The sequence below is a fragment of the Sturnira hondurensis genome, unplaced genomic scaffold (genome assembly GCF_014824575.4).
Source record: "Sturnira hondurensis isolate 20B ecotype Veracruz unplaced genomic scaffold, ASM1482457v3 Scaffold0025325, whole genome shotgun sequence".
NCBI classification, from domain to species: domain Eukaryota; kingdom Metazoa; phylum Chordata; class Mammalia; order Chiroptera; family Phyllostomidae; genus Sturnira; species Sturnira hondurensis.
In genome coordinates this window covers 628,599-654,247 of record NW_028097956.1, presented here as the reverse complement: position 1 = coordinate 654,247, position 25,649 = coordinate 628,599, and the positions used below count along the sequence as shown (strand labels likewise).

Genomic DNA, 25,649 nt, shown 5'->3' with positions numbered 1-25,649 from the left:
GGGCGGGCAGGCGGGCGACGCCAGAAGCAGCGCGGCCCGTCACAGCGACGGCATGCAGTCCGGGCCGGACCCTCGCCTCTGGCGGCCAGGCCCGGAGCCCTGGACGCCCGTGCCAGCTGGGGGAGGAGACACAAGCAAGAGCTGGGGGCGGGGACAGCGCGAGGCCAGGCGGCCGCACCCACGACCTCGCCGAGTGCAGAAAACACACCGCAGAGGACCCGCCGACTTCTTGCTCATGGATTTTTTTTTCACTTTTTGTCATTTTAATAAAAAACCCTGCGGTGCCCCTGCCTTCCTGTGAGTGGGTGGGGCCAGCTCAGGACCCAGAACCAAGAGGGTGCCCGGCCGGGCCTGGCAGAGGGCCCTGGGCAGTGGCGCCCACAGCACTGGAGTCACTCCCACCCGGATGCACGAGCAGACGGCATGGAGGGTGCCGCTGTTCAGGTGTGTGTGCAGAGAAGGACCAAGAGCAAGAACCAAACACAGCCCCGGCCCGCCCGGCGGCTCCCCTCCCCCATGCCCTTTTCCAAAAACAACCAAGAAAAAAGTTTATAAAAATATCTTGCAGGAATTCTTTAAAGTTTACAGTAGCTGGCCAGCGCTGCATCCACCAGCCGCCCCAGACGTCCCAAGGCTCCGTCCTCAGGGCCCCTTGGCCCCAGACCCACCCTGCCCAGGACACAGATGGACGGACAGACGGACGGCAGGAGGATGCTGCTGCTGCCCCTTCCCTGAACAGAGAAGTAAAGGAACTCGATAAGTTAAAACAGCAAATAAATAATACTGATCTCCCAGTCAGCCCACTGCCGCCGGTCCAGTTCCACCCAGGCCAGGACGGAACACCAGGCCCGAGAGCACCCTGCCACTGGTGAGCCGAGAGGACTAGGTGTCGGCCGGTGGCAGGGCGGGCGCGCCGGGGTGTCGAGGGCGGAGGGGGGTGCTGCAGGGAGGGGGGCCGAGGAGAGGCTGCAAGCCCCGGCCGCCCGCCTTGTGGCTGCTTCGCCCACACGGGCCCCGCCCTGGAGGCGGCCAGGTGGGCAGGCGGGGCCTGCCTGGGCTCTAGTCGATGCAAGTCCAGTCGGCAGGGCGGAGGCAGCTTCCCCTGGGAGCCAGGTCCTCCTCCCGTGGCCATGCGGAGCAGGAACCGGGCAGAGCGCCACGTGGGCAGGTGGACGGAGGCAGCGAAGGGCGGCCAGGGCTCGGCCACCGGGCAGGCTGTGGCGGTGGGAGTGGAGGGGCAGGTCCACGCAGCTGCCTTCCGTCGGCCGGCGTCCGGCGTGGGGCCCAGAGGACGGCCTCGTGGAGGTCGACATGTTAACTTTTCGGGATAATTCCTGGTATCAGAGCGGAAACAGTGGCGTCGTCAGAGACAGGCAGGGGGGGACAGCGAGAGAGTGAGCGCGGGCGCGGCGGGCCCGGCTGTGGGCCGCGGCCCCTGGCACCCCCTTCCTTTCCTCCCTGGCTTCACACAGTCTAGATGGAGGGGAGGGCGTGGCCCCAGGTCCACACAGAGAGGGCGGCGGGCCGGTGGCACAGGGGCCCTGGTGGCCACTGTCAGGGCCTTGTTGGGGAGGGGCTATGTGGCTAAGGCTGCTCGCGGCGGGCGGCGGGTGGCCCCATCTTGGCCGTGTCCTTGCCCGTTGGGCACTCGGCGTCCCCTCCAGGGCCAGGGCCAGCGGCCGCCGAGTCACCGAGGGAACCGGGGGCACTCCGCTTGGCGGGCGCGCTGGGGGCCTGGGCCGCCTGCCCGTTCTTCTCGTCTGAAAAAAGTCGTTTAATTACGTCAAGGAAGTTACTCAGTGGGCTGCCTGGGCACACAGAACAGGAGACAAGAGAAAAAAGGGAAGGAAAAAGAAAAAAGGGGGCGAGAAAGAGGACGGGAAGGAGAGAGAAAGAACAAACGAATGAACGAAAGGCTTTGGCGAAGAGAAAGAAAAGCCCAGCAAGACGAGGTCTGAGGCGGGCGTGGGGGTGGGACTCGGCCACAGCAAGCGGGGCGGGGGGGGGGGGGGGGGGCGGGCNCAAGCGGGGCGGGGGGGGGGGTGGCTGGCAAGGCGGGGGGTCCTCCATGCCAGGGGCTGGCGGGGGCGGGTGGTGGTTTGGGGCACCAGAGATGGGGCCTGTGGGCTTCTGCGCTGTGGGGCGGAAGCCCAGGGCAGGCAGAGGCCCACCACCCTCACCAGGCCAGGCCCTTGCAGGCCAAGCCCCCCTTCCAGGTTAGCCACACCCTGATTTGGCCACCAGTCTCCCCCGGTCAGCCCGGGGTCTGGCCGGCCAGCTAGCCCACTCTGAAGACAGAGCCATGAAGATAAGGCCCAGCAGGACCCTGGGACCGGTGGCTGGCTCTTTGTACAAGTCCATGGGCCTGCCGCCCTCCTCCCCTGGCCAGCCCAGGCTCACAATGTGGGCACAGCAGACAGACGGATGAATGGATGGATGGATGGGCGGATGGGTGGGTGGACAAGCATGGAGAGCTGGGTGTGGGATGGCTAAGGGCAGGCAGCCCGAGGGGGGAATGTCCTGAGGTCAGGAGGAGGGGGCCCTGTGCTTGCTGTCCGGGAGCACTGACGAGGCCCCTTGCCTCTTGTCCCTGCGCCTGAGCCCTCCCTGAGCTCGGAGCTGAGGGCCTCCTCTCCCAGCTGGCAACAGTGGGGAGGGGAGGCCTGTGTGGCCCGGGGAGCTCTCGGGCCTGTGCAGGAGTGGCCCTGCAGCCCTGCACCCCTGCAGTGGACACAGGGCCTGAGGCCGTCTGGGCCCAGATTGGAGTCCACCCTGACCAGGCCAGAGCCTGCACAGGTGACCCTCCCTGGCCTGCTCTGGCCTTGGGGCCACCCATGGCTACCCTTGGGGTGGGTGACAGGCTGCTTCTGGCCGAGGCAGGCAGCTGGGCATGCCGTGTGTCCACAGAGACCCCAGGACAGCCCCGGGGTGGCGGGGGCAGCACCCCGCCGGGAGCAGGTGCAGGTGGGGTGAGAGGCCGGGGCCCCGGGGGCGGCAAGGGTCCTTACCGCACTTGGGAAGCCTCCCCGTCACCGCCTCCACACAGCCAGCGGTGTCTGGAGCACAGAACGGAGAGAGGAGGGAGAGGTGAGCAAAAGGCTTCCCGCCCAAGCCTCAGCTGGGCGCCGGGGCGGGGCCAGGCCCTGGGGAGGGGCGGGGCCGGGGGTGGGAGGGGCTCAGGATGCGGGCACCCAGTGTGGAGTAGGGTGCCCCTGGGCGTCCCGGGCCTGCCTGGCCCTCCTCCCCTCTGTCTGGCCCTGGGTCCAGGATACGCCCTCTGGAGCCAAGAAGCCCAGGCCTCTGGCTGTGGTCTACACTGGCCTCCTGTGTGTCCTCCCCTGCCAGTGTGCAGGGCCCCGTCCTGTCCCTCCCACCTGCTGCTGGGCCTGGGAGTGTGGCCCTGGCAGGGGCCAGGGTGGGGCTGCTCCCTTCGGGCCCGAGTCAGGTAGCACCAGGTCTCTTGGCCTGACACGGCGGTCCCTCCTTCCACCTCCAAAGGTGACTCAGGGACTGAGCTCGGTGGACACGAGACTCCAGTGTGGGAGGGGGCCGGGGGTGGGGTCCCAGGTTGGGGTCCCCAACACAGAACTCACTGATGAAAGGCAAGGGAAGTGGCGGGCACTCGCAGTGGGCACCCAGGAGTCTCCAAGGACGTGGGTTTTGGCCCAGGGCTCACTGGGCCAGGGCCGACAAGGCCCCTGCTTCGGGTGGCACAGGCATGGATGTGCCCTGTGCAGCGGGCTGGATGCTAGCCTGCCCCCCTCCCCAGACGGACTCCATGCTTCCCTGGCCTCAGTTTCCCCGCCAGCACTGCCCTGTCCTTGGTGGAGATGACTTGCCTGCCCCTGCCCCCATGGCAGCGGGGACGGGGCCCACACCCTGGGGTGACATGGTGAGGCGGGTGTCATGTTGGGGAGGATGGCGAGACAAACGATGGGATGAGGATGGTGAGGTGGACGCCTGGCCTCCAGGACCCACGGAGAGGGGACGGGCACCCAGCAGGGGAGGGGCAGGGGCTGTGGGGAGGCAGGCACTGAGCTCCCAGACCCCACACCTCAGAACAGGCCCCAGCACCACGTGGACAGGCCCTGCACGCCCTCCCTGACGGACGGCGGCCCATGCCAGCCCCCGCCATGGGCTCCCCCACACCCTGGTTGGGCACTAGGCACCAGGCCCCTCGGGCTCCCAAGCCCCTGGGTGGCCCCTTTTCCTGTGCGGCCTCTCCGGGCCCAGTTAGGGAGCCCCTGCTTTGGCTGGACCTCGGGCCCCTCTGTCCTGCTCAAGGCCAGTCACCAGTCTGTTCCTCTTTGTGGGGAGGGTGGGCAGGCCGCAAGCAGCCCCACCTCTTGTCCACTGGTGCGGGCACCAGGGCTACAGCCCTGCAGGGCACAGCCGCAGCGGGCCCCGCGGGCTCCCCCAGAGCCCACTCTTGCTGGGGGCCCAGGGCCAGCCCTCCCTGTGTCTGTAGACTCTGCCTGGGTTCGGGGCCTGCGCGGCCTGTCCAGGGCCAGGAGCTGGCCACCGGCTGTGGGAGCGGGCACAGGGCACCCTTCTCAGGGCCAGCCCGGCTCCGGCCAGGGGCCTGACCGCAGCCCCTCCCTGCCCCAGCGGCAGGGCCGACACCTTACCTGCCCGCGTCAGAGGCTACTCTCGTAGCTGGTGGCCACCTTCTGGCCTTTAAGCCCAGCACCCCAGCTCAGTCCTGGCGCTGGCGGGGGTGGTTCTACGGTGGACAAGAGGCGCCTTTCAGTGCGGTGTGCTGGGCGCTACCTCCCTGGGCACACAGCGGCGGGCTGGCCCGCTGCCTTGCAGGGGCCCTGCTCCCTGGGGGCGGCGCTCGGGGTGGGGCAGAGGAGGGGGGTGGGCTGGCCTGGGGCTGAGCCCTGCCTCACCTGACAAGTGCTGGGCGGAGGGCTGGTCGTGTGCGCTCAGCAGCTGTGTCTGGATGGTCTCCACCACCCTCTTGAAGCGGCGGCTCGGGCCTGGGGGGACAGCGGTTGAGCCTGGGCAGGTTGGCCGGAGCCCGCGCCCTCGGCCCAGCGGCTCACCTGACAGCAGGGTGAATGTGACGGAGTAGATGCCGTTCTCCTTGTGTGCCGCCCCGCCCTCCGTGTAGGTGATGTCCACCTGGAACTTGACTGGTTTCTGGAAGACGGCCGGGCCCCCCGTCGCCTTGTACTCGGCCCGGAAGCTGGTCTGGGAGATGACACTGTGGCCGAGGCTGGGGATCTGCAGGGCGGCAGCTGGGGGTGAGCGGGGACCCAGCCCCCACCACAGTGTCCTCGTGATCCGGGGCCCACGGGGCAGACCCCCCCAGCATCGTCTGAGAAACCCACCCAGGGAGGCCACAGCGAGCAGCGCCCACAGGGGTCTCTGGTCAGGAGAGCTGGAACCAGGCCTGACCGAAGCCCCTGGAGGCGGAGCCTTCTCAGAAGGGACCCCACGGATTAGCTGCAAGGACGGAGGGCTGGGCCGAAGCCCGCACCTGCCCTGAGCACAGATCCCTGAGGCTCAGGCATAGGGCCGACCGCAGGACTGCCCCTGGGGCCCCGCTGCTTCCAAGCAGCTGCAGTGGCCATTGTGACTGCCAGCACACGGCCCTACACCCCGGAGGGCACAGCACTTGGGCTTGGAAGGGCCAGCCCAGGTTGGGCAGCAGAAGAGGGCAGTGGCTGAGTCTCTGTCACTCAGCAGGGGAATTCTTAATGTCTTAGGAGCACCAGGAAGGACCTGCGGGGCAGGGGTGGAAGGACAGAGGCCCAGACCCTGAGCCCCGGGGAAGAGAGCCGGGTGCAGGAGACCAGAGGGGCCAGGGTGCCATCCTGCCTGGTGCTGGGCTCTCCGGGCCCCTGAAGACATCTGGTCAGAGCCCCCAGCTGTTCTCACAGCCCTCGGGGGACCAGGGCTGCCGCCGGGGTGGCAGGGAGCTGCGGCTGCCCCCAGTTAAAGAAACCACCTCGAAGTCCCACCCGCCCCAGGGGCCGGAGGGGCCGGAAGCTAGCCTGCAGCTGCCGAGAGGCCCCACCCGAGCAGGTGTTCCCGGGCAGGACCCCGGAAGCGAGCCTTCTGGGCTCTCTGTACACCCACCCGAAGACCCCACAGAGACCGGTGGAGCCCACGGAAGGCCCGGCCCAGCCGCCCCTGGGGAGGCCAGGGGCCGCCGGAGCGGGCAGCTTGCGGAGCGCACCTGCACGTCGGCCCGTCTCCAGGACGTGTCACCGCCCCCAAGGCCCGGCCCGGCCCGTCGGGGCCTGTTTGCAGAGCCTGTCCCTTGGGCCAGGGCCAGTGGGGGTGGGGCGCGTCACGGGCGGGGGGACCCCATGCGGGCTGGGCAGGACGCTCACCGACAGGAAGGCGTGCACGATGTCGGCCTTGATGGAGCTCAGGGGCTTGTCCTTGATGACAACGAAGACCTGCTCCTCCTTCTCCAGACTGATGAAGTTCCCGAACCAGGACTTCTTGGCCAGCCTGGGGGCAGGCAGGGGGCTGCTCACACCTGCCCCCGGCCTCTGCCCCTGGCCTCTGCCCCCACCTTCCGACCGCCACCTGCATCAGCCCTGGACTCTGTCACCCCTGCTCACCAACTCGGCCACCCTGCGGCCACTCCCATGGCCCTGGGCCTCACACCCGCCCCCTGGGGTTCTGGCTCCGCAGCCCTCCCCCAGCTGCCCTGAGGACAGTGCCCCCACCCAGGGCCAAAGGGAGCGGGGAAGCAAGGGGGTGGGGAGTGGGGGTGGGTATTGACGGCTGAGACATGGTGGGGCACAGGCCCCCAAGCCCCCTCTGTCTCCGTCTTCAGGGCCTGGTGGCTGCCCAGCTGCCTGTCTCCCACTGCCCCAGCTCAGGCCACTTCATGGGACTTGGAGGTCACACCAGACCCAGGGGCCAGCTACCTGGCAGGGCAGGGCCACACCCCAGAGCTGGCAGGGCCTTCCAGCGGCCCCTTAAGCCACTGTGCTCAGGGCTTCCTTTTGGTCATCACCCCGACCCCATCGCTGTGTCCTGGGTCTGGGCACCCCCGCGTTGGACGGAGAGCCTTCCCGCACAGCGACGGCCCACACAGTGAGTGACAGACCCTGCCGGCCCCCTGCTCTGCCTCCTGGTTCCCTCCAGGGTGGCCCTCCTGGGGCCTGAGCGGGGCCAGTGGCTGCTGTCTGACCAGAAGAACGTGGGGCAAGTGGATGTCACCTCCAAGATCTGGCCACAAAGGCTGTGACTCGCCTCTTGCTGGCCGTTGTCCTGCCTTCTGGTGGGGCAGACCCGAATCCTGCCCACTACAGTCCTGTTCCTGGGCCGTTGGGACGGCTGCACCCAGGCCTCCCTGAAGCAGAGCCCAGCCAAGCCGGCCACGGAGACAGGAGAGTGAGCGGCACCGTGTCGCACTGGGCCAGGTTGGAGCCCTTTGTCACGCAGCTGTCCATCACTGACGGGCACCTCCTGCTGCCTCTGGTCGCCTCCCTGGCAGCTACGGTGTGGACGCACGACCAGGCACCGCCCGCTGGCTACGGCCAGCACGAGGAGCAGCAGCCCGGCCCGGCGCCTCGCCCCGCGGTGGTGGCAGGGCACCCTGCGACGCTCTGTAATGGCCTGGGGTGTGGCTGGTGGTCTCCTGGCTGAGTGACATCTTCCTTTGCCCTGCCCGTACCCAGAGCTGCTCCTCGGCCACCACGGCAGTGACCGACCTGCCAGCAAAGGCCCAACCCCTCATCAGCCTGGCCAGGAATCCCGACAGAAGACGTGAATGGCAACATGCCTCGGGCCCAGCGCTGTCACCTGGCCGCCTCATCTCCCTTCCTGGTGTCTGCCGGCTCTCGGGCCATCTTCCGCGTCCGCGAGTGAGGGCCCTGGCCCAGTGGGTCAGTGCCACCCCCAGGCCGTGCTGGGGCCCGGGGCCTGCAGCTCGGGCCCTGCCTGCTCCTCTCTTGAAGGGAAGAGATGGAAACCAACTCCTGCCCCCAGTGGCCTGGCCTCTGGCAGAATCAGTCCCGTGGCTGAAATAGTCTGGCTGAGCCAAAAAGGCTGGTGGAGGGCGTGTGGGCACAGGCCTGTGACGGCCACCCCAGGTGCCACCCTGGTCTGTCTGCGCCAGTGTGGGCGTTGCTTCTTAGAGACATCCTGCAGACATGCGGTCGGCGACTCTGGGTGGAGCAGACGGCCGTCAGGGGGCCTTGTCCAGTCAGTGGCCAGCCTCCAGAGTGTGGGCCCCTGAGGAGGGGGGACCTCCCCCCCGAGGTCTCCGCCCACCAGCCTGCACGCCGAGCTCCAGCCCCACGGGCACGCGCCTGTGCCCGCTCCGTCCTGGTTTCCACGGAGACCCCAACTGACACAGGGCTCCCGGCAGCTGCAGGAGCCCGTCCTGCGCGGGAGCAGACGCCAGGGGTGACGCTGCGCCCAGCCCCCAGGGCCACCGCACCTGCTCGTTGCCTCCAGGCCCTCTGGCCGGGACTCGACAGGAAGGAGGGGCTGCCAGCTGCTGGCTGCCGCGGGCCCTGGCGCGTGGTGGTGAACTCCTCCGAGACCCCTGGCTGCTCTGTGGCCAGCGCCTTTGAGAAACCCTGCCTGGCAGCGAGGACTCGAGGCTGAAGGTCGCCCCATGGGGCTGCAGAGCCCGCCCCACTCAAGCACATGGCACAGTGACGCCTTCTCCCCTTTGGACAGTCGGCCCAGCTGCCTTCACTGCCCACATGAGGTCAAGGTGATGGCCCGCGCAATCCCTGCGCCCTGCCGTGTCCACACCACAGATGGGAGCTCTCCAGGCCTTCACAGCAGACACTGAGTGAGGGACATCCTCACGTCCCAACCGCCAAGAGGGTGGGTACAGCCCACTGGCTGTCACCACGCCCCCATGCCCTCTCATGGGATGAGATGTGAGGGCTTGAGCTGCCCCCAGCCCAGGCCACCTATGACTCCACACGATGGCCACCTTCCAGGCTCTGCTCTGCCCAGCATAGCCAGGCCCCAGGAAGACCCCTGCTACAGGTGGCCCAGGCTGGCCCGGTGGCCTCTCCACACCTAGCACTGGGTCAATGGAAATGTGAGTAGGCCGGGCCCTACAGGCTACTGCATGTGGAAGCCGTGCTCAGCTGGGGGCTGTGCCCCCTGCCTCCAGCCACACAGGCCATGGCCTCTGAGTAGACCAGACTGTCCCCAGAACGGCTTGCCCTCAGGCAGGCTGCTCCCTGCCTAGAGACTCGGAGATGTGGGTGCTGGGGAGGAGGGACCAGCGGCGGCAGGGGCCGCAGGAGAAAGGGAAGGACGGGAGGCCCGGGGGCTCGGCCCAGGGCTCTCCCAGGATCTGCTGGCCGACCACGTGGCGGGGGTCCCTTACAGCCTCCCCTGTACACTCGGTGTCCCAGCACCCGGAGGGAGCGGACAGCCCCCACGCCACTTCAGGCAGGGCCACTCACTCGGGGGACGACTCCGGGGTCAGGTTGGACATCTCCTCTGGCGTCGGAACTGTGAGCACAGAAGCAACAGGACGAGAAGGTGTGGTGAACACCCTGCCCATCCCCATGGGCCCCGCCCCTGGTGACGCCCAAGGGCACGGGTCAGACCTGCCCGGGCCATGGCCACGGCCTCAGGGGCCTTGGGCTGCTGTTCCGACCTCCCGGCTGAAACCATGCTCTGCCCACTCCAGCCTTCACCCCAGCAGCTGGCAGGGGCCCGATGCCCCACCCCTCGGTGGCGCTGTGGGCCCGGATGGCCGGGCTGTGCCTGCTGACCTGCTGCACCTGGCGCACAGACAGGCTGCCCTGCTCTACCCGTGGGCTGACGGTCGTGCCCACACCTGCCCCACAGCCACTTCTCCTCCCTGGGCCTCAGGCAGCCCCCCAAGGAGACCACTTGGCTGAAGAGGAGCTAGAGACCCAGGGAGCCCCAAGTTGGGACGGGCAGCACACGCACTGGGCAGGTGGGGAACATGTGGACACCTGGGGGCGCTGCCCAGGCCTGTGCCAGCTCAGTGGACACGGCCACCATCAGTGCTTGGGGGACCCACCCGCCCCTGGCCCTGCGCCCCAGCTCACCTTGCAGTTTCCGGCGGTGGAAGCGGGGCGATCCCAGGAAGCTGTTCTTGATGGAGTTGAGCCGCGTTCTCCAGGGCACCCCTCCAACACTGGGGCTGGACGGCGGCGTGGGGTTGGGCGTGCCGGCCGGGCTCTCCTTGGGCGTGTGCACGGGCGTCCCCTTGGGGGTGGGGAGGGGACTGCCCCTTGGAGAGGGGTGAGGGGTCACCTGTATGGTGGGGACAGATTTAGTGTTCGGTTCAGTCCCGGCGGGCGGGAGCCGGGTCGGGGCAGGTGGGGCGGCCAGCTCCGGGGGCAAGGCCAGCGGGGGGCCCAGGCCGCGGGGGCCCGGGGGCCGGGCCTGGGAGCCTGCCGGGAACGGGGTGGACTTGGTGCCCTGCAGAGGCTTGTCGGTCAGCTTGGCCTTGCTCGGCAAGGTCTGGGTCTTGGGGTGGGGCTGCGGGGCAGCCTGTGGAGGGAGGACGTGTCCGGGCCGAAAGGCGCTCTGGCAAGCTTCGGGCTCCACGGAGGTGGCCGGGGTGCAGGCCACGAAGGGGAGCTCAGGGGGTGGGGGGGGCAGGACAAACTTCCTAGCAGGCTACAGGGCCGCACGGAGGGGAGGAGGGGAGGAGGGGCCCGCCCACCCCCACCCCACATGCATGCACAGCACCAGGAAGACCCGTGGGCGCAGGCGGGGTGGGGGGCAGGCAGCGTTTGCCACGAAAGAAAACGAGGGACACACGAGGACACACATAGAACAAAACAAAGAACATGCAGTTAGCAAGAGCAGCCAGAGCCCACGGGGTGGCAGAGTGCACGCGGGCCCCCCTCCCGGGCGCCTTCTGCTTGGGAGCCGGCAGTGGGTGGCTCACTCACCCGGGGGCTGCTGAGGGGGCTGGTGGACAGGCCGGAGGAGGCGCCGCTGATGGATCTGGACCTAGGGGCACGGGCGCCGGGCGGGGCTCAGTCGGGGACGGGCTGGCAGGCCCCCCACGCCTCTTCCCACAGTCGGACTGCCCCGGAGGCCCGGTGTCCCTGGCCTTGCCCCGGGGTGCCCCCACCCCACCTCTCACCAGGCTCAGGGGGGCAGCCAGGGCTCCTGCCCACCACACGGGCGCTGCCGCCCAAGGCCCAAGCCGGCAGAGGGCCCTCTGCTGGGGCCTGCAGGGCACTCAGGTGGACAGAGGGAGGAGGGCGCCTGTGGAGTGGACCTGCCCACCACTCTCCAGCTGGGCCCGGTCTGACCCCCAGACCGAGCTGGCCCAGGGCTGCCAGCTAGGCATGAGCCAGCCTGAAACCATGGTCCCCCCGCCTGGCCCAGGGCTGCCTGCGGCAGGCCAGCCCTCTGCCCTCTCCTCCCTCACACCGTGGGCCTGAGCAAGACAGGCTGGGTGGGCGTGGGCAGGGACTGTGGGGCTTTCCCACCGGTGGCTGCACTGGGCCGCAGACCTGGCCTGGGCCCGGCCAAAGGGAGATCACTGCGCCAGTGTGCCCGGCTGAGACAGGCACGCAGCGTACCCCTCAGGGCAGACTCTGGGCCTCACCACACCCCCGACCTCAGGGGAAGGAGACGGGACTGGCCGGCGCAGCCCCAGGAGGGACCCGAGAGTGAAGGACAGACTGCCCACCCAATCTCGGCCCGGCCTCAGCCTTGGGGAGGAGCAGAGCCAGGCTGGCCTGGATCCCAGCCGCTCTGCCAACCCCGGCGGCCACAACTGTCCTACCACCCACCTCACACAGGCACAGAGCCCAAGACCCCTGCCCGCCCCGGCCCCCCAGCCCAGCCTGCTCAGAGTCCAGCCTGGGCCCACAGTTCTGATGCTGAGAGAGGAGCTGGGGGCCGGCGGACCCTGCTGGTGCCCCCGCAGCCACAGGCTGACTGGCATTCGCCCCCCCATGAGCCAGCTCAAGTTTGTTGTTTTGCACAAGGAAGCGAAGAGCAGCAAGGGAGGAAGGGGGCGGCCACTGTCTACACGCCCTCCCGCCAGCCCAGCAGCCCCTGGAGGCTACGCCACAGCTGGCAACAGCCGAGAGGCAGCGGGGAAGGTGCCCAGGCAGGTGCAGCGTGGGGGCTCCAGGGGGCTGGGGGTGCAGAGGACCCCGCGACCATCACACCACTTGCCACCAGCTCGGGGGCCTGAAGTGAGCTTGGGACAGTTGAGCTGCCTCTGGCCGTGGCTTCCACTGGGGCTCTAGTGGGCATCAGGACAGCTCCAGGACCCAGGTGCCAGCGCTGGACAGACGCCCAGGGGAGGTCAACCTGGGCCACTGCGAGGGTGGGCCAGAAGAGGCCTCACTCTTGCAGCCCCTCGGGCCTGGGGCAGGGAGAGCACAGTGGGTCTCCCAAGTCCCTTGGCTGGCCATCGGCCTCGCCCTGCAGCCCTACCCCTCCGGGGCCTCAGCCTGGCCTGACCCAGCCCTTCCCCCGGCTTCTGGAAGGCTCCCTTGCCGAAGGGGAGAGGGCTGGGGGGCGGGGGCGGGTGGGCAAGGTGTGTACCTGTCTTCTGTGCGGAATTGGGGGTGGGCTTCGGCGATATCCAGGCTTTTACTGAACATAGCTTTACTACAGCGGGAACAAAGCGAGAGAAGAGAGTTACTGCCGCAGCCGCCAGGCGGCCCAGAGGCCAGACCTCCACCGGCTCTGAGCCGGCAGCCCACCCGGCCCCAGGCCGGGGCCCACAGATGCCAGGGGATGTGGGCAGGGGGGCACAGGGCCATGGCACACGCCCTGGCAGCCTTCAGGGCAGGGTGGCCTGGCCAGCCTTGCGGGACACCCAGCGCCCACTGCCAGCCCCAGGGACCAGGAGGCCCCAGAGGTCTGGAGACCTGGAGAAAGGCCCGGAGGGCTGGGACCCCAGGCCAGGGGCCAGGCCAGCCTGGTTCCCTGGGGGGGCCGCATGGAACAGCCATCCCAGCGGCGGCCCAGCTGCCTGCAGTGCCCGTTTGCTGGCAAATTCCTCGGGAGGCCTGGCCAGCCTGTGCACCCAGCGGAGGAGAGGCGGCTGGGGCTCCCCAGCCGGCGGAAGCCTCCATCTGGGCAAGAACACCACAGTGAGGAGGGACCCAGGGCTTGCCGGCCAGTCCCAGGTCAGCTGTGGCTGCGGGGCCAGGATGCCTGGCCTTCCTGGGGGTCTGCTGGGACCGCCCGCACCTGCTCATCTTCCCCAGAACCCCACTTCCCTGCCCCGGCCCAGCCTCAGGTGACCCCAGCACAGGACCAGTGGGAAGCAGGGACAGGTCTGCTGGGCTCTAATCACAGGTCAACCAGCCCAGTCCACCCCACGGCAGCTCGTCCCAGCCCACTCCGGTCCAGCCAGTCCAGTGCAGCCCAGTCCAGCCCAGTCTGGTCCTCTGGAGTCCAGCCTAGCCCAGTCCCGTCTGGGACGGCCTAACGCAGCCCAGGCCAACAAAGCAGAGCCCTGCCCAGGCCAGCCCAGCCGAGCTCGGCCCCTGCGGCCCAGTGCAGCCAGCCCAGCCCTAGGGCCAGGGGGTGGGGGCAGAGAGGAATCAGGCCCAGCACGGCCATCACTGAGGCGGCCAGGGCACCAGCCGGTCAGGCACTGGTCCCCACGGAAGGCACGCACCTCTGGCCGTGCTGGGCCATCTCGATGGCCCTCCGTGCAGGAACCGGGGAGCCGCCGTCTGTCACGCTGAGCACCTCCATGGACTTGCGCTCGGGCCGCCGCTTTCCGTGCCGGTTCAGCATCGGGGAGTCCACACGCTTCCGGGGAGGGTCTGCGGGGGACGGGGGTCAGGCCAGCAGCCCTGGGTCTGGACGGCGGCGGGGGGGGGGGGCGGCCTCCTGGGGGCCTTGTACCTATTTCGTTCCTGGGGGGCAGGTCCTCATCCTCGTGGCTGGGGTACCTTTCTTTCCGGTCCAGGAGGAGAAAGTAGATCATCTTCTCCTGGTTCTCCCTGCAGGGGTGGAGGGCCCGGGGTGGGGGGGCCAGCAGCGCGGTGAGCCCAGGCCCGCCTCGGCCCACCCCCCACCCCCTGGGGGGCCCCCGGCGCGCACTCCTCCGACAGCAGGTCCTGCAGAAGCTTGTTGCGGTCTCGGAAGCAGCCCAGCGAGTGCATGCTGTCCAGCACGTCGGGGTCGATATCCTCCAGGCTGGGCAGCGAGCGGATCTGCACCTTGCGGGGGATGGGCTGCTCTGGCTCAGGCTCGTTCTTGCCCCCTCTGTGGATGAGAGGGTGCCCCCAGTGGTCACTGACCTCAGCCAGCCTGAGCCTCCTTCCCCCAGCCCACCCCCTGCGGGCCCTGAGCCCTGCCACTTTCTCCCTGTCCCAGCCCCTGCGCACCTCCTGAGTCCTGCTGCGCCCAGCGCAGGCTGGCCTGCTGGAGCCCCTGAGCTCGGGCGGGACAGGCCTGTGCTGGGCCGGGTCCTCCCCCCACCTTCCCTAGCAGGCCCCCTGGGCTGCAGCAGCAGGCAAAGCAGGCGAGGGGTGGCAGGAAAAGCTACTTACATATACCATATGTGTTTCTGAATGTGCTCTAGCTACAAGAGAGAGAAACAGGACGTTAGTATGGAGGGGCAGGGAGCCCACGTTAGGGGGCCAGAGGGAGCGGGATCGGAGGCATGCGGGGACGGGGGGACCACCATGGAGGAAGGTGGGAGTGCGAGAGAGCGGGAGGGGGGCCGTGGGGTGGTGCTGAAGGGAGGGTGAGGATGCAGGTGCAGAGGAGAGGGGTGGATGAGCAGGGGGGGGGGGATAGAGGAACACGGGAGGGCCTGCATTCTCAGCCTCCTGACTGTCTGCGCCCGGGGAAGAAGAAATGCCAGGGAGGGGTGTGGGGGCCGCAGGCAGGGGCAGGAGGCTGAGGAGAGCAGAAGGCAGCCCGGGCAGCCCACCTATGGAAGGGGCTGGGGTGGAGGCCCCCCTCCCCAGGACGTCTCCACCAGCCTGTGGACAGCTGGGTTGGGGAGGGCGGGAGAAGGTGACCTCTTAGTCACTGGTCACCCTCGTCCTGGAGAGGTCAGCCCAGGGGGTCTTGCTGCCCTTGCACAGGGACCTAAACACCCTAGCCCCAGCTACCCTCTGACTAGGCTGCTGTCAGAAGTGGGGCTTCCCTCAACGCCCGGCCCCCCCAAGCCCCAGACCCAGGGCTGCTGTCCGGACCACGCCCACTGAGGGCTGGCCCAGAAGGGGTGGGGGTAAGGCCCACCAGGCCCAGCCATCGCTCCACGATTGCCCCTGCAGGACCCAGGCGGCAGGGGCCCACGCCCACTCACGTGTCTGCGCCCAGATTCACACCGACACACGCTCGCACGGGCATGCGTCTATGTGTGTGGCCACATGCACCCACCACTGCACCCGCACATGGGCACGCACACCCACGAACCGTTCTCACGAGTGTGTCCACAGTTGTGCATGCACTCATGCCGGTGTGCTCCCACGAACCTATGCACATATGCAAACAACTACATGCACTTCACGCCCGTGCGCACTCACGCCTGTCTGTGCACACACACGTGCACTGGTACACAACCCACTCGTGCATGCGTGCAAGCACACACCCACTGTCCCTGCGCAGGCGCACACAGCTGTGCGTGCACTCACGCTTGTGTACAGCACACACACACCCGTGCACATTCGGGGTTCCCTGCACCACACCGGCAAGCACAGGCCTCCTAGCACAGAGAGGCGGCATGGAGGGGCCCGCAGTCTGGACTGGCAGTGCAGCCCCGCACCCTCCGACCCTCCCCGCCCCCACGCACCGTGAGGCGCCGCGCCGCGTCCACCTCGATCATGCCGCGCAGCAGGCTCTGGCAGTCGGGCGGGATGAAGTGCGGCATGTGGAACACACCCCGCTTCACCTTTTCCAGCAACTGCCGCAGGTTGTCGTCGTCGAAGGGCAGCGCCCCCTGCAGGCAGGGAACGGGGTCATCGCGGGTGGGGGCTGGGGGCGGGACAGAGACACGGGGTGGGGGGCGGGGCGTGGACCGGGCGGTCTCACCACCAAGAGCGCGAAAAGGATCACTCCGCAGCTCCACACGTCTGCCTTGCGCCCGTCGTACTTCTCGCCCTGCGGAGGGTGGTGCGGTTGGCTTCGCAGGGAACGAGGGGCCCAGACAGAGGGTTTCAGGACGGCCCCGGCGGGGGTGGGGGGCGGCCCCTGGGACAGGCAAGGTCTGATGCGCGCAGTGACTACTTACCCGGATCACCTCGGGGCAGGCATAGTGGGGGGACCTGGAGGCAAAAGCAGCGGTCAGGGCGCAGGCTCCAGACTCTGTCCGCGCAGCCAGGACCTCGGGGTGGCCCCAGGCCCACAGCAGGTGGACGCTGAAAGAGGGGCGCCTCCCCACTGCCCCGCATACATCGGCTGGGAAGGAGACTCCCTTGCGGGGCCCTCAAGCCCACCAATAGCCTAAAGGGGCTTTGCGGTCACCCCACCCCCTACTTGGGCGAAGACAGACGTCCTTCGTGCCTGGGTGTACGGGAGTCACCTCCCAGCACCACCAATGAGCGGGCAGAGCCCGCGCGGCCACCCGGGTGACCTGCAGCCCCGTCGCCGCAACGCGCATCGGAGCCGCCGCCTGCAGCGGAGCCAGAGGTCCAGCCTGCAACCCAGGCCTTGGAGTGCGGAAGCGGAGCTGGGGCTGCAGGGTCGGCCGCGGCCGGGAGGGGGCGCCGCCAGCGCAGGGCGCCTACTCACCCGCAGCTGGTCTCCAGCAGGCTGTCCCCCACCTGCAGGGACGCCATGCCGAAGTCTGCGATCCGGATGTTGTTTTTCTCGTCCAGCAGAAGGTTTTCTGGTTTCAGATCCCTGTGGCTGGAAGGGAGGCGGAGAGGGCTAACCAGATTCCTCCCACAAGCCCCCAGCGCCCAGCCAATGGCAGCCCAGTTTGGTGACGTTACGGGCAGCCAATCAGAAGTCGCCGGCCTGGCGGTTGGCTGCGAAGGGCCTGGGAGGGACTGGGACCAACACGTGCTAAAGCGGCAAGCTGCGCTGTCTTCCCCTGGAGCACCCCCCTCGTTGCTCCCCCCACACCTCGGGGCCCACGCCACGGGGGGCTTCCGGAAGGGAGGGACTGTGGTCCTGCCGGGCACCGGGGGTAGGGGGGTGGGTCACATGGGGTTGGCCCGCACCATATGGAGTGGCTGTGGCAGAAGTCCAGCGCCGAGATGATTTGCCGGAAGAACTTCCGGGCCTCTTTGGGGGTCAGCCTCCCCTTCTTGACCAGGTAGTCGAAGAGTTCCCCACCCGACACGTGTTCTAGCACCAGGTATCTGCCGGGCGGTGAGCGTCAGGTGGGCGCACGCGTGTACCCGCCCACCTTGGGGCCGCCCCCAGCTCCAGGGCCCCAGCCCGCCCCCCCCGGCAGGCCCGCCGCCAGGGCAGTATCTGCAGGAGCCCCTGGAGCCAGGGCCTGGGCGCAGGGCCCCAGCTGTCCCCGGCGCTGAGGGACACTGTGCCCAGGTGAGAGGGGGTCAGTGGTCACCAACCCTCCTGGATCTGGGGCCTGGCCCTTTCAGGCAAACCACTCCCCACCCGGCTCCACACTGGCCAGCCCAGGCTGAGCCCCCAGAGCAGCAGGTGGGCCAGACACTTGGGCCCTCAGGGAGCCCTGGCCGGCAAGGGGCCCTGAAACCTGCGCACGGGTTGAAGCGGGGCATAGCCGGGCCAGGGGCAGGGGGCGGGGGAAGAGAGGTGGAAAGGTGGAGGGCAGGAAGCCCTCCTGGGGGAGGTGGGGGTGGGGGGACCCCACGCTCCTCGGGGTGGCAGCCGGCTTTCTGGGCAGAAACTGCGCTGGTGGAGCCCAAGGGGGTAGGTGTCTGGGGTGGGGCAGGAGGTGGTCCTGGGACTCACTGAAGCCTGTGGGGCCTCAGGAGCTTGGGCAGGCACGAGGGGGCTGCGCGGATGCCCCTAGGAGTCGCTGGGGAGCCCCCTGGGTGGTGGTGCTGGTGGGTTACAGTGTTTGGGGAGGGGAGCGGAGGGGCAGGGGAGGAGAGGAGAGGGGGAGGGGAGCAGGGCACCAGCTGCCTCCAGAGTTGGTCCTGCAGAACTGTGTGGGGGCACACCCCTCCTCCCCGGGAGAGCCCAGTCTGCAGAGAGAAGAGGTGGGGGAGGGGCTGGAGACATGGCAGAGGTCCCTGGTGGGGTCCTGGTGGGAGCAGAAGGGCCCAGCAGGAAGTGGGGCCTGCTGGGACGCTGACCTTGGGGCCCTGCCTCCAGGCTGCTGGCTGCCTTGGGACATGGGGCCCCCTGGGGGGGGGGCTCCAGAAGCGCCTGAGATGGTCCCCTGCCCATCTTCATTCTAAGCATCCTTTCCTGTCACGGGTCTTTGCCCAGGCCAGACCCCTCCTCAGGCCTCATCCTAGGCCCGCCCCTGCTTCTGGCCCCCTCCCGGGAGGCCTCCTCAGAGCCAAGTGCTCTGCCCCTCGTCCCCGGGTGTCCATCCTCAAAAGTATCTCTACACAAGTGAGGTGACCAGCGCAGTACATGTCCTGTGCAGAAGCACCCCACATCGGCCCCCTGGACATGGTGTGAAGGTGGCCAAGCGTCTCCCGCTCACCGGTGCGGACCCACCTGGGGTGACAGCATCCCTGCTCCTCACAGCCCCCCCGCCACAGGCAGCTTGTCACCCACCCATCCGAAGGTGAACAGGGGCCCGGCCGCTGGTGCCCTGCTGGGGCCCCTGCCCCTGGACCCCTCCTCCAGGAAGCCCTGTCCCCAGGTCTGGTCAAGGAACGGCACCATCACCACCTGGGCTCTGCTGAAACGGCCCCTCCCAGCCTCGCTGCGTGCCCCCCGCGGGCCCACAGTGCCCCCCCAGCCACCCCAGCCCTGCACGCCCAGCAATACCTACAAATATTTTTTGTTTTCGTAGACGTCGTGCAGCTTCAGGACGTGAGGGTGCTCAATGAGCTTCAGGATGGCGATCTCCCGCTCCACCTGTGGGCGGGGGGGGGCGTCGTGTCACATGGGGGCTGGTCCCCGGAGACCCCACCCCGCCCTGCCACCAGGCCAGGAGCCTGGGCTGCTGGGGACACCTCCGTGGGCTCGTGGGGCCAGGCTAGCCTCGGGTCTACACCTGGTGGGATGGGCCGGCCCACGTGGTACCCCACACAGCCCCGTGGGTGCCAGAGCAGCGTCACCGCCCCCTGCCTCCGTCGCCTGCCCGAACGTGCCCAGTCCCCACTCAGATGGATGAGGAAGAATAGCAGCCGCCCCACAGGCTGGGCTCCGGGGGGCACAGCCCTGCCTCCATCCCCCTCACCTTCATCAGTACAGACTCGCTGAGCTTCTCCCGGTTGACAATTTTGACGGCCACCTTCTGGCACGTGACACAGTGAATCCCCAGCTTCACGAGGCCTGGAGGGGAGAGAAGCCCGTCAGACCAGGGCCTCCAGGACCAGGGTGTTCCTGGGGGTGGCCTCAGCCTCCCCCAACCCAGGGCCCTGACCAGGGAGGACCCCACTGGCTCCCAACCCCAGCCTGTCACTCAGAGTTTGGCTCCTGCCCCCACAACAGGCCTCCGGCTGGGCCCCTGGGGCTACTGCCTGCCCCCCCCCCGCCCCCCACTCCCTGGTCACAGCCCAGAATAACTCTCTGTCCCCGCACCCTGCCCCTGTGTCCGGCCCGGAGTCCCTCCCTCAGGCCTTCAGTGGCCCAGACGCCCCCAGCAGGGGAGCCTGGGTCCAGCTCTGCCCCACCCCACACTGTCCCTCCTGCAGCGGGCTCAGCCTCCGCCACTCTGCAACCCCCACCCATCACCCTCCTTTAGCCTGTGGGCCCTGGACAGAGGTGGCCCGGACCCAGCCAGGCCCACAGCTGTCCAGGCAGCCGCACCTCGGCCCCTCCACAGGGAGGAAACGCCCGGCTGACCCTGCACTCCTGGCCACACTGCGAGGACCCACAGCCCTGAGTCATGTCAGTGCAGCTGGGCACCTGCCTCCCCTGTGTCCGGACATGCCGCCCCCCACCTCTCCTTAGTCACCTGCCCCTGCCAGCTGGCCTCTGCTGGGCCTCCCTGTGGCCTCAGACCCCGACACCCTGCCCCTCCCCAGTTTGGGGGCCTGAGCTCTGCCATGGGAGGGACCACCTGTGACTCCCCCTGTCTTGAGGGACTAGAGCCACGTTGGGCCCCCCTTCTGGGAACGCTGGGGGGGCCCCACTCTCTCATGTCTGAATTCAGAAGGTGGCCCCACAGTGCTCCTCCTCCCTTGTCGTCATGACGGGGACACCTTCTCGCCGTCCCTGACTGCTTGGGTTCATTTCCTCCCTTTTCACGCCGAGGCAGGGGCAGTCCTTACTCGTTTACAAGAGCCCTTGTCCTGTCTCTAATCGACCACCCGTCCCAGCCCCTCTCCGGCCCTGCACCCCATCTCCTCCCGGCACACTTCACGAGGCCCGCTCCTCCAGCAGCCACAGCCCCTGCCTGGTTGTGCTGGGAGGTCAGGCTGTGTCCCCCAGGGCCACAGCAGCCAGGCTCAGAGTGGTGGAGCTGGCCCAGGGCCCTGAAGCTCCAGCTCCAGGCTGAGCCCGCTGAGCCCGGCTCCCGCCTGGGAACCGCTGCAGGCTCCTGGGGCCTCTCACCAGCGGCCTCTGATCTGCTCAGGAGCCCTGTGGTTCCTGGTCGGGCGGGAGAAGACAGCTGCCACACGCATCCTTCAGAGCCAGCAGCCTGGACTCCTCGCCTCCAGGACCAACAGTGCCGACTGGCGCTGACCCTCCCCTCCTCGGCCCAGATGCAGGACACAGGTGGGCACAACCAGAGTTCAGGCCCCCAAAACAAGGTCAACGGGCCAAGAGGGACCAGGGAACAGCGGTGACGGGAGGCAAAGGCCACTCCCCAGAGACAGGCGGGGTCCTACAGGTCCCCAGTGCCCAAGACAGAGGCCCAGTGCGGTGGGTTTTGGGGAAGAGAGTCCAGAAACGCCCGCCTGTGAGCCTGAGAAACCCCGCAGGGCACAGCCATTCATTCAGCAAAACATGGGGACACTGAGATGTCCCCACACAGCACGGTGCAGGGGCCCGGGCCGGTCGGCAACTTCTGGACAGACGTGGAAACAGCAGCACCCCAAAACGCGCAGACCGTGATGGAGGACGCTGAGTACAGGGCGTCGGCCTGCCCAGCGACTCCACGCACAGGCGCCACCATGAGTCCCTGGGAGGGGGCTGTCCTGCTCCCAGAGAGGGACGCGTGGGCCTCGGACCAACAGCAGAGAGTGCAGTGCGGGCTGGCCGGCACTCTGAAAGCAGAAAGGCAGGCGGGGCAGCCGTCTGCCGTGCAGAACTGGGCCCCCAGTGTTGTGAGCTGGGCTCCTGCAGCCTCCCGGCTTCACAGACAAGGCAGGGCGGCTGCCAGGTTGCCGACTCGTGCACACTGCCCAGAAAGGTGGGAAGGACGAAGGGACAGTGGACATGGCGGCTGATGAGCCCCAGGCTGTGGGCCAGGGCCGGGGTTCCCTTGGAGGTGCTCTGGGGCCTGTGTCTGGGGCCAGGTGGCCAGGACGCCCAGCCCGGTGTCCCAGAACCCCATGGCTCCCTCCCCAACAGGTTCCTATGTGCCCTTGAATTCCAACAGGGCAGTGCCCCTTGCTGAAGCTGCCCTGCCCCTGGGCAGTGGCTCTGCCCCGTGTGCTGGTCCCCTACAGCCCCGGATCCCTGCGAGGGGTTCCCGGCCTCCTGCTGGTCTCTGGGGCAGGCGGGGAGAAATCTCGGGGGCAGAAAGCTCTTGCTGGGTAAGTCCACAGGCCCCGGTCACCCAGCCCTCCAGGCACTCAGGCTGTTCTCCAACTGCAGTTTTATCTCTAATAATCATCTTTACAGAAAACACCGGTGCTCCCGGGGGAGAAGGAGGAGCCGAGGCCGTCTGGGTGGGCGGGGGTGGGGGGCCCCCTGGAGATGCTGGCCACCTGCTCCCCTGCAGGATGGGGCTCAGCCCTCGGAGCCTCAGCCCATCTGCTGAAGCAGGAGGACCCCGGGGGCAAGCCTACCCCCGGGAGGACAGGAATGAGTTCCTACAGTTTCGCCTCTTCTACAAAGACCTTTGTGGTGGCTCCCAGCCCGTTGCCTGGGCCTGACCCTGGCAGGTGGCCCCACGGCCACCAGCCCCCAGGGCCTTCCCACTGCATCCTAGCCTGCCTGTAACAGGTGAGCGCAGGCCACCTGTCTGTCTGTCCTTAACCTCTGGTGTCTCCTCCCTGAAGGGGGACCTGCGCGTCCTTACTGTGGTGGTGGCGCAGCGACCTGCGGGACCCCACACTCCTTGCATCCAGGACCTGCTGAAAGACCCTCGCTGATGGGAACACGCCCACTGCACTGCAACCTCCAGACACAACCCAGCAGCCACCCCAGGCCCCTCCACGGCCAGCCCAGCACAGGGAGGGAAGGCCCTGGGCCATGTCTCATTCAGGCCACCAGATCCCCAGGTGGCGTCCTGTGGTGTAGGCCTAACCAGGGGCACCGAGCTGGCCCTGGGCGGCCCTGTTTCTGACTCTGCTACTCTGAAGGCCCTGCACAGCTGCTCCTCCTTCTCTGCTGCCCCTCCCCCGCCTTCCTGTCTCCCCGGCAGGCCCCCATGACTCCCCCAGACAGAGGTCCTGTCACCCACCGGCGGGCCCTGCTTCGACCATTTCCTGATCCCTCCTCCCCCGCCTCCAGCCACAGACCTGGGCCCCCCACCATCTGAATCTCCTCCTGCCACAGACCAGCCCGGTCCCTCCTGCCCAGGGTGAGGGTCACCCGCTGCCGCACACTGCCACCTCGTGGCCCAGTGCACCTGGCACCTAGCTCTGTGTCACCTGCTTCTTGGCATGGGTGACAGAGAGCAGGACCTCGAGACTTACGGGGGCAGGGAGCATCAGAGTCCCAGCTCTGAGTCCACTGCTGACTCAGGAGGAGCGGGATGGACGCTCTCTGTCCTGCCCGGGTCCGGCCACGATGGCCGGCAGGACCACTCGGGAGGCACTGACCCCTGGGACAGAGGATGGGCCGCCCTCCCCGACTGCGCCTCTGAGGCTGCGACCAGAGCTCAGGGTGGCCCACTTCCCCGCTGCCTCACAGGCCTCCCCGTGGGACAGTTCCTGGGGCACAGCAGACACACCCCGCTTCCTGGGGCGGAAGGGCGTTGCCCCTCCTGCCTGGGCTCCTGCGGGGGTGGGGGGGTGCATCGCCGGCTCCGGGAAAGATGAGTCAGCAGAGTGGCCAGCCTGGCAGCACCAGGGGCACCAGAGGAGGCCCCCCAGCCAGGTGGGGTGGGGACAGCCCTGCTGCAGTGATGGAGGGGCCAGAGGGTCACAGGGAGGACCCCCAGTCCTCTTTGAGTGGCCTGGAGCAGACTCCAGCCCCGCCCGCCTCCAGCGCCGTGCTGCAGGGACGGCTCCCAGCTGTCGGAAGCTCCGGGGAGGCCCCTGGGAAAGTCACCCCCCACTCCCCACCCCGGGCCCGGTCTGCAGGCCATGCCCCATGGGGGGAGCAGTGAGGGGCAGCCGCTCATGGGAAGCAGGGGCCACCTGGCTCCCGGGGCAGCTGCTTCTGTGCCCAGATGAGAGTCGGGGGACAGCTAGTCTCTTGGGGGGACATGTAGCCTCCGCTGCACCCTGGCCAGGGCAGGCAGCTCCCGCTGGTCCTGCGAGGGAGCTCCTGGCGACCGCAGCTGGACGAGCCTCTCCTGAGCCCCGGGGACACCATGGGGTCCACCTGGGCCCCCCAGCTGCAAACCGAATGCAGCCCCCAAAAGATGCGCCCCAGCTCTGGTACCAGGGCCCCATGAAGGCGACCTCTTTGGAAAGAGAGTTCTGAGGCCACACAGCACATGGAGGCCTCAGCTGCAAGGCAGGGAGAAGGCACAGGGACGCAGGGTGGTCCCCTGACATAGGGCGTGGGGTCTGCTCCCACACGGCTTCAGGGGGTGCCAGCCCGCGGGCTACGGCCTCTAGAATGGGCAGAACAAGGCTTGTGCGTTGGTGACCTGGTGCATGGTGTTGTGTGGGGCGCCGGCACCTTCAGCTCGAGAGAGCACACCCCACGAGGGCAGCATCTGGGCACCTGTGTTCAGGGAGCTCCCAGGACTCGAGCAGCTCCCCGTGCCCACACATGCGTGGCAAGCTTGTCCTAGGCTGCCACCAGCACATAAGGACTGGTGGGGGAAGGCCCTCAGGTCTGGAGGCACTCAGGGTGGGCCTTGGGGGAGGGGTGTGGGTCCGGCAGTCTGCACCAGCCACAGTGCAGGGCCTACGGGCTGCAGGCCACTCAGCCAGGAGCCGCGGCTGAGCCTGGGGCACAGTGGGCTCGGGCCAGGATGGGGCCCCTTGCTCCAGAAATGTCTGCTCAGAACCAGGGCCCCCAAGTATCGTGCACTTGAACTTGGATCCTCCCGACAGCCCCGCTCTCCTACTCAGAGATGTCCAAGCCTGAGGGGTGGGGGCGAAGCCTGCCCGAGCCCAGTCCTGGCTCTTCTCTGGCCGGTGCGGGCATTAACTCCACCCCTCTGCTCGCTCTGTGCGGGCTGAGGGAGGCAAGCTCGCGCTGGGCAAAGGAGTGGGGCGCCGCCGAGAGGCGCAAGGCGGCCAAGTTCCCAGGGCCACCGAGGGGCGGGCAGTCTGCGGGAGCCCGGGGCGGGAACCGCTTTCAGCACCGCGGACAGGGCCACCCGTGCTGGGCTGAGCGACCGGGTGGGTCCCGCCGGGTCCCGCCCAAGGGGCTTAAGGGCTTAAGGACTGCAGGAGACTCAACAGTCTGTGGGACGCCAGCGGCAGGGTGCCCTTGGAAGCCTCCTCCGGCCACACCCCAGCTCCACTCTGGGGATGAGGCCTAGACTCGGGGCCCGCTGGTCCTAGGCGTCACGGCAAGGCGGCGACCTGTCTGCCCAGGACGCCCCTGCTGCCTCCGACGGGAGGACAGCGGCCACAAGCCCAGACCTAGGACCCGCCCGGGGTTGGAAAAAGGTTTGTGGGCCGCCCCCACCCAGCCCTAACCTGGGCGGCTACACCCCGCCCCTCCGGTGCCGGTCCCGAGCGCCACGCGCCGGCGCTCTCGACTGGCTTGCAGTTCACTCCTCGCAGGCAGGCGGACGCCGATCTGGCGCGGGGGAGCGAGGAGCGCAGGGCGGGTGTTGAGTTCGGGGGCGTAGCAAGCACGCTCACCCCGGGGTGCCAGAGTCCAGCCCGGGGGACGCCCAGGGCCACCAGGCCCATTGCAAATTCTCAGGAGCTCGCGCGCCTCGGGCCTCGGCTCTCCAGCCCCGTGGCCGCGGCCGTGGGGGCTCCTCCAACTCAGGCTGCGCGGCAGGAGCCGGCGGCGTGGACATCAAAGCGCCGCTCGTTCCCCCTCGTCAGCGCGTCCCGGAGGCCTTCTGCCCGCGCCCGCCGACCTCCTTTCCCTCCGCACGTCCCCGGCGCCAGCTAGTCGTGGGCTGAGCAGGAGTCCCAGTTCTCGCAGCCTCTCCACCGTTTGGGGGGCGGGGGTGCAACGCCTGCATCCCGCGCCCCACCCTCGCCGGCACACCCACATTTCCGTCGGGGGAGGCCCTGCCCACCGCAGCTGCACCCCCACAGCCCACCACCGGCCGGGCCCCGGTTCCCACCCACGCGCGCTCCCCGGTGTCAGGAAGGAGACCCTGATGGAGAGGCAGGGAGCAGCGGGCAGAGGTGGGGAGGCTGGGCACCCCCAGCACGGGCCTCTCAATATAGACT

At 68.4% G+C, this 25,649-nt stretch overlaps 1 protein-coding gene across 14 annotated transcripts in view; it reads right to left on the bottom strand.

Moving 5' to 3' along the window:
• Positions 1-1,239: 1,239 nt before the first annotated feature.
• Positions 1,240-25,649, bottom strand: part of BRSK2 (BR serine/threonine kinase 2) — a 41,980-nt gene continuing 17,570 nt past the window's right edge. Inside the window, exons 2-22 of one of the 14 annotated variants that reach the window (XR_005065502.1) lie at positions 19,229-19,323; positions 18,818-18,903; positions 17,097-17,237; positions 16,663-16,779; positions 16,163-16,196; positions 15,964-16,032; positions 15,725-15,871; positions 14,472-14,503; positions 14,020-14,184; positions 13,822-13,919; positions 13,589-13,739; positions 12,502-12,567; positions 10,881-10,941; positions 10,026-10,602; positions 9,408-9,456; positions 6,345-6,468; positions 5,049-5,229; positions 4,893-4,982; positions 4,629-4,723; positions 3,009-3,056; positions 1,318-1,334 (exon numbers count right to left, since the gene is read on the bottom strand). Coding sequence is in view for 10 of the 14 variants with exons in the window: in XM_037039175.1 (XP_036895070.1) it covers positions 1,585-1,808; positions 3,009-3,056; positions 4,893-4,982; positions 5,049-5,229; positions 6,345-6,468; positions 9,408-9,456; positions 10,026-10,602; positions 10,881-10,941; positions 12,502-12,567; positions 13,589-13,739; positions 13,822-13,919; positions 14,020-14,184; positions 14,472-14,503; positions 15,725-15,871; positions 15,964-16,032; positions 16,163-16,196; positions 16,663-16,779; positions 17,097-17,237; positions 18,818-18,903; positions 19,229-19,323 (2,555 nt within the window). In the remaining 4 variants the exon portion in view is untranslated. Of the gene's footprint in view, positions 1,809-3,008; positions 3,057-4,628; positions 4,724-4,892; positions 4,983-5,048; positions 5,230-6,344; positions 6,469-9,407; positions 9,457-10,025; positions 10,603-10,880; positions 10,942-12,501; positions 12,568-13,588; positions 13,740-13,821; positions 13,920-14,019; positions 14,185-14,471; positions 14,504-15,724; positions 15,872-15,963; positions 16,033-16,162; positions 16,197-16,662; positions 16,780-17,096; positions 17,238-18,817; positions 18,904-19,228; positions 19,324-25,649 lie in introns of all 14 variants that reach the window. The other 13 variants (XR_005065504.1, XR_005065503.1, XM_037039181.1 and 10 more) reach the window with 13 other exon arrangements.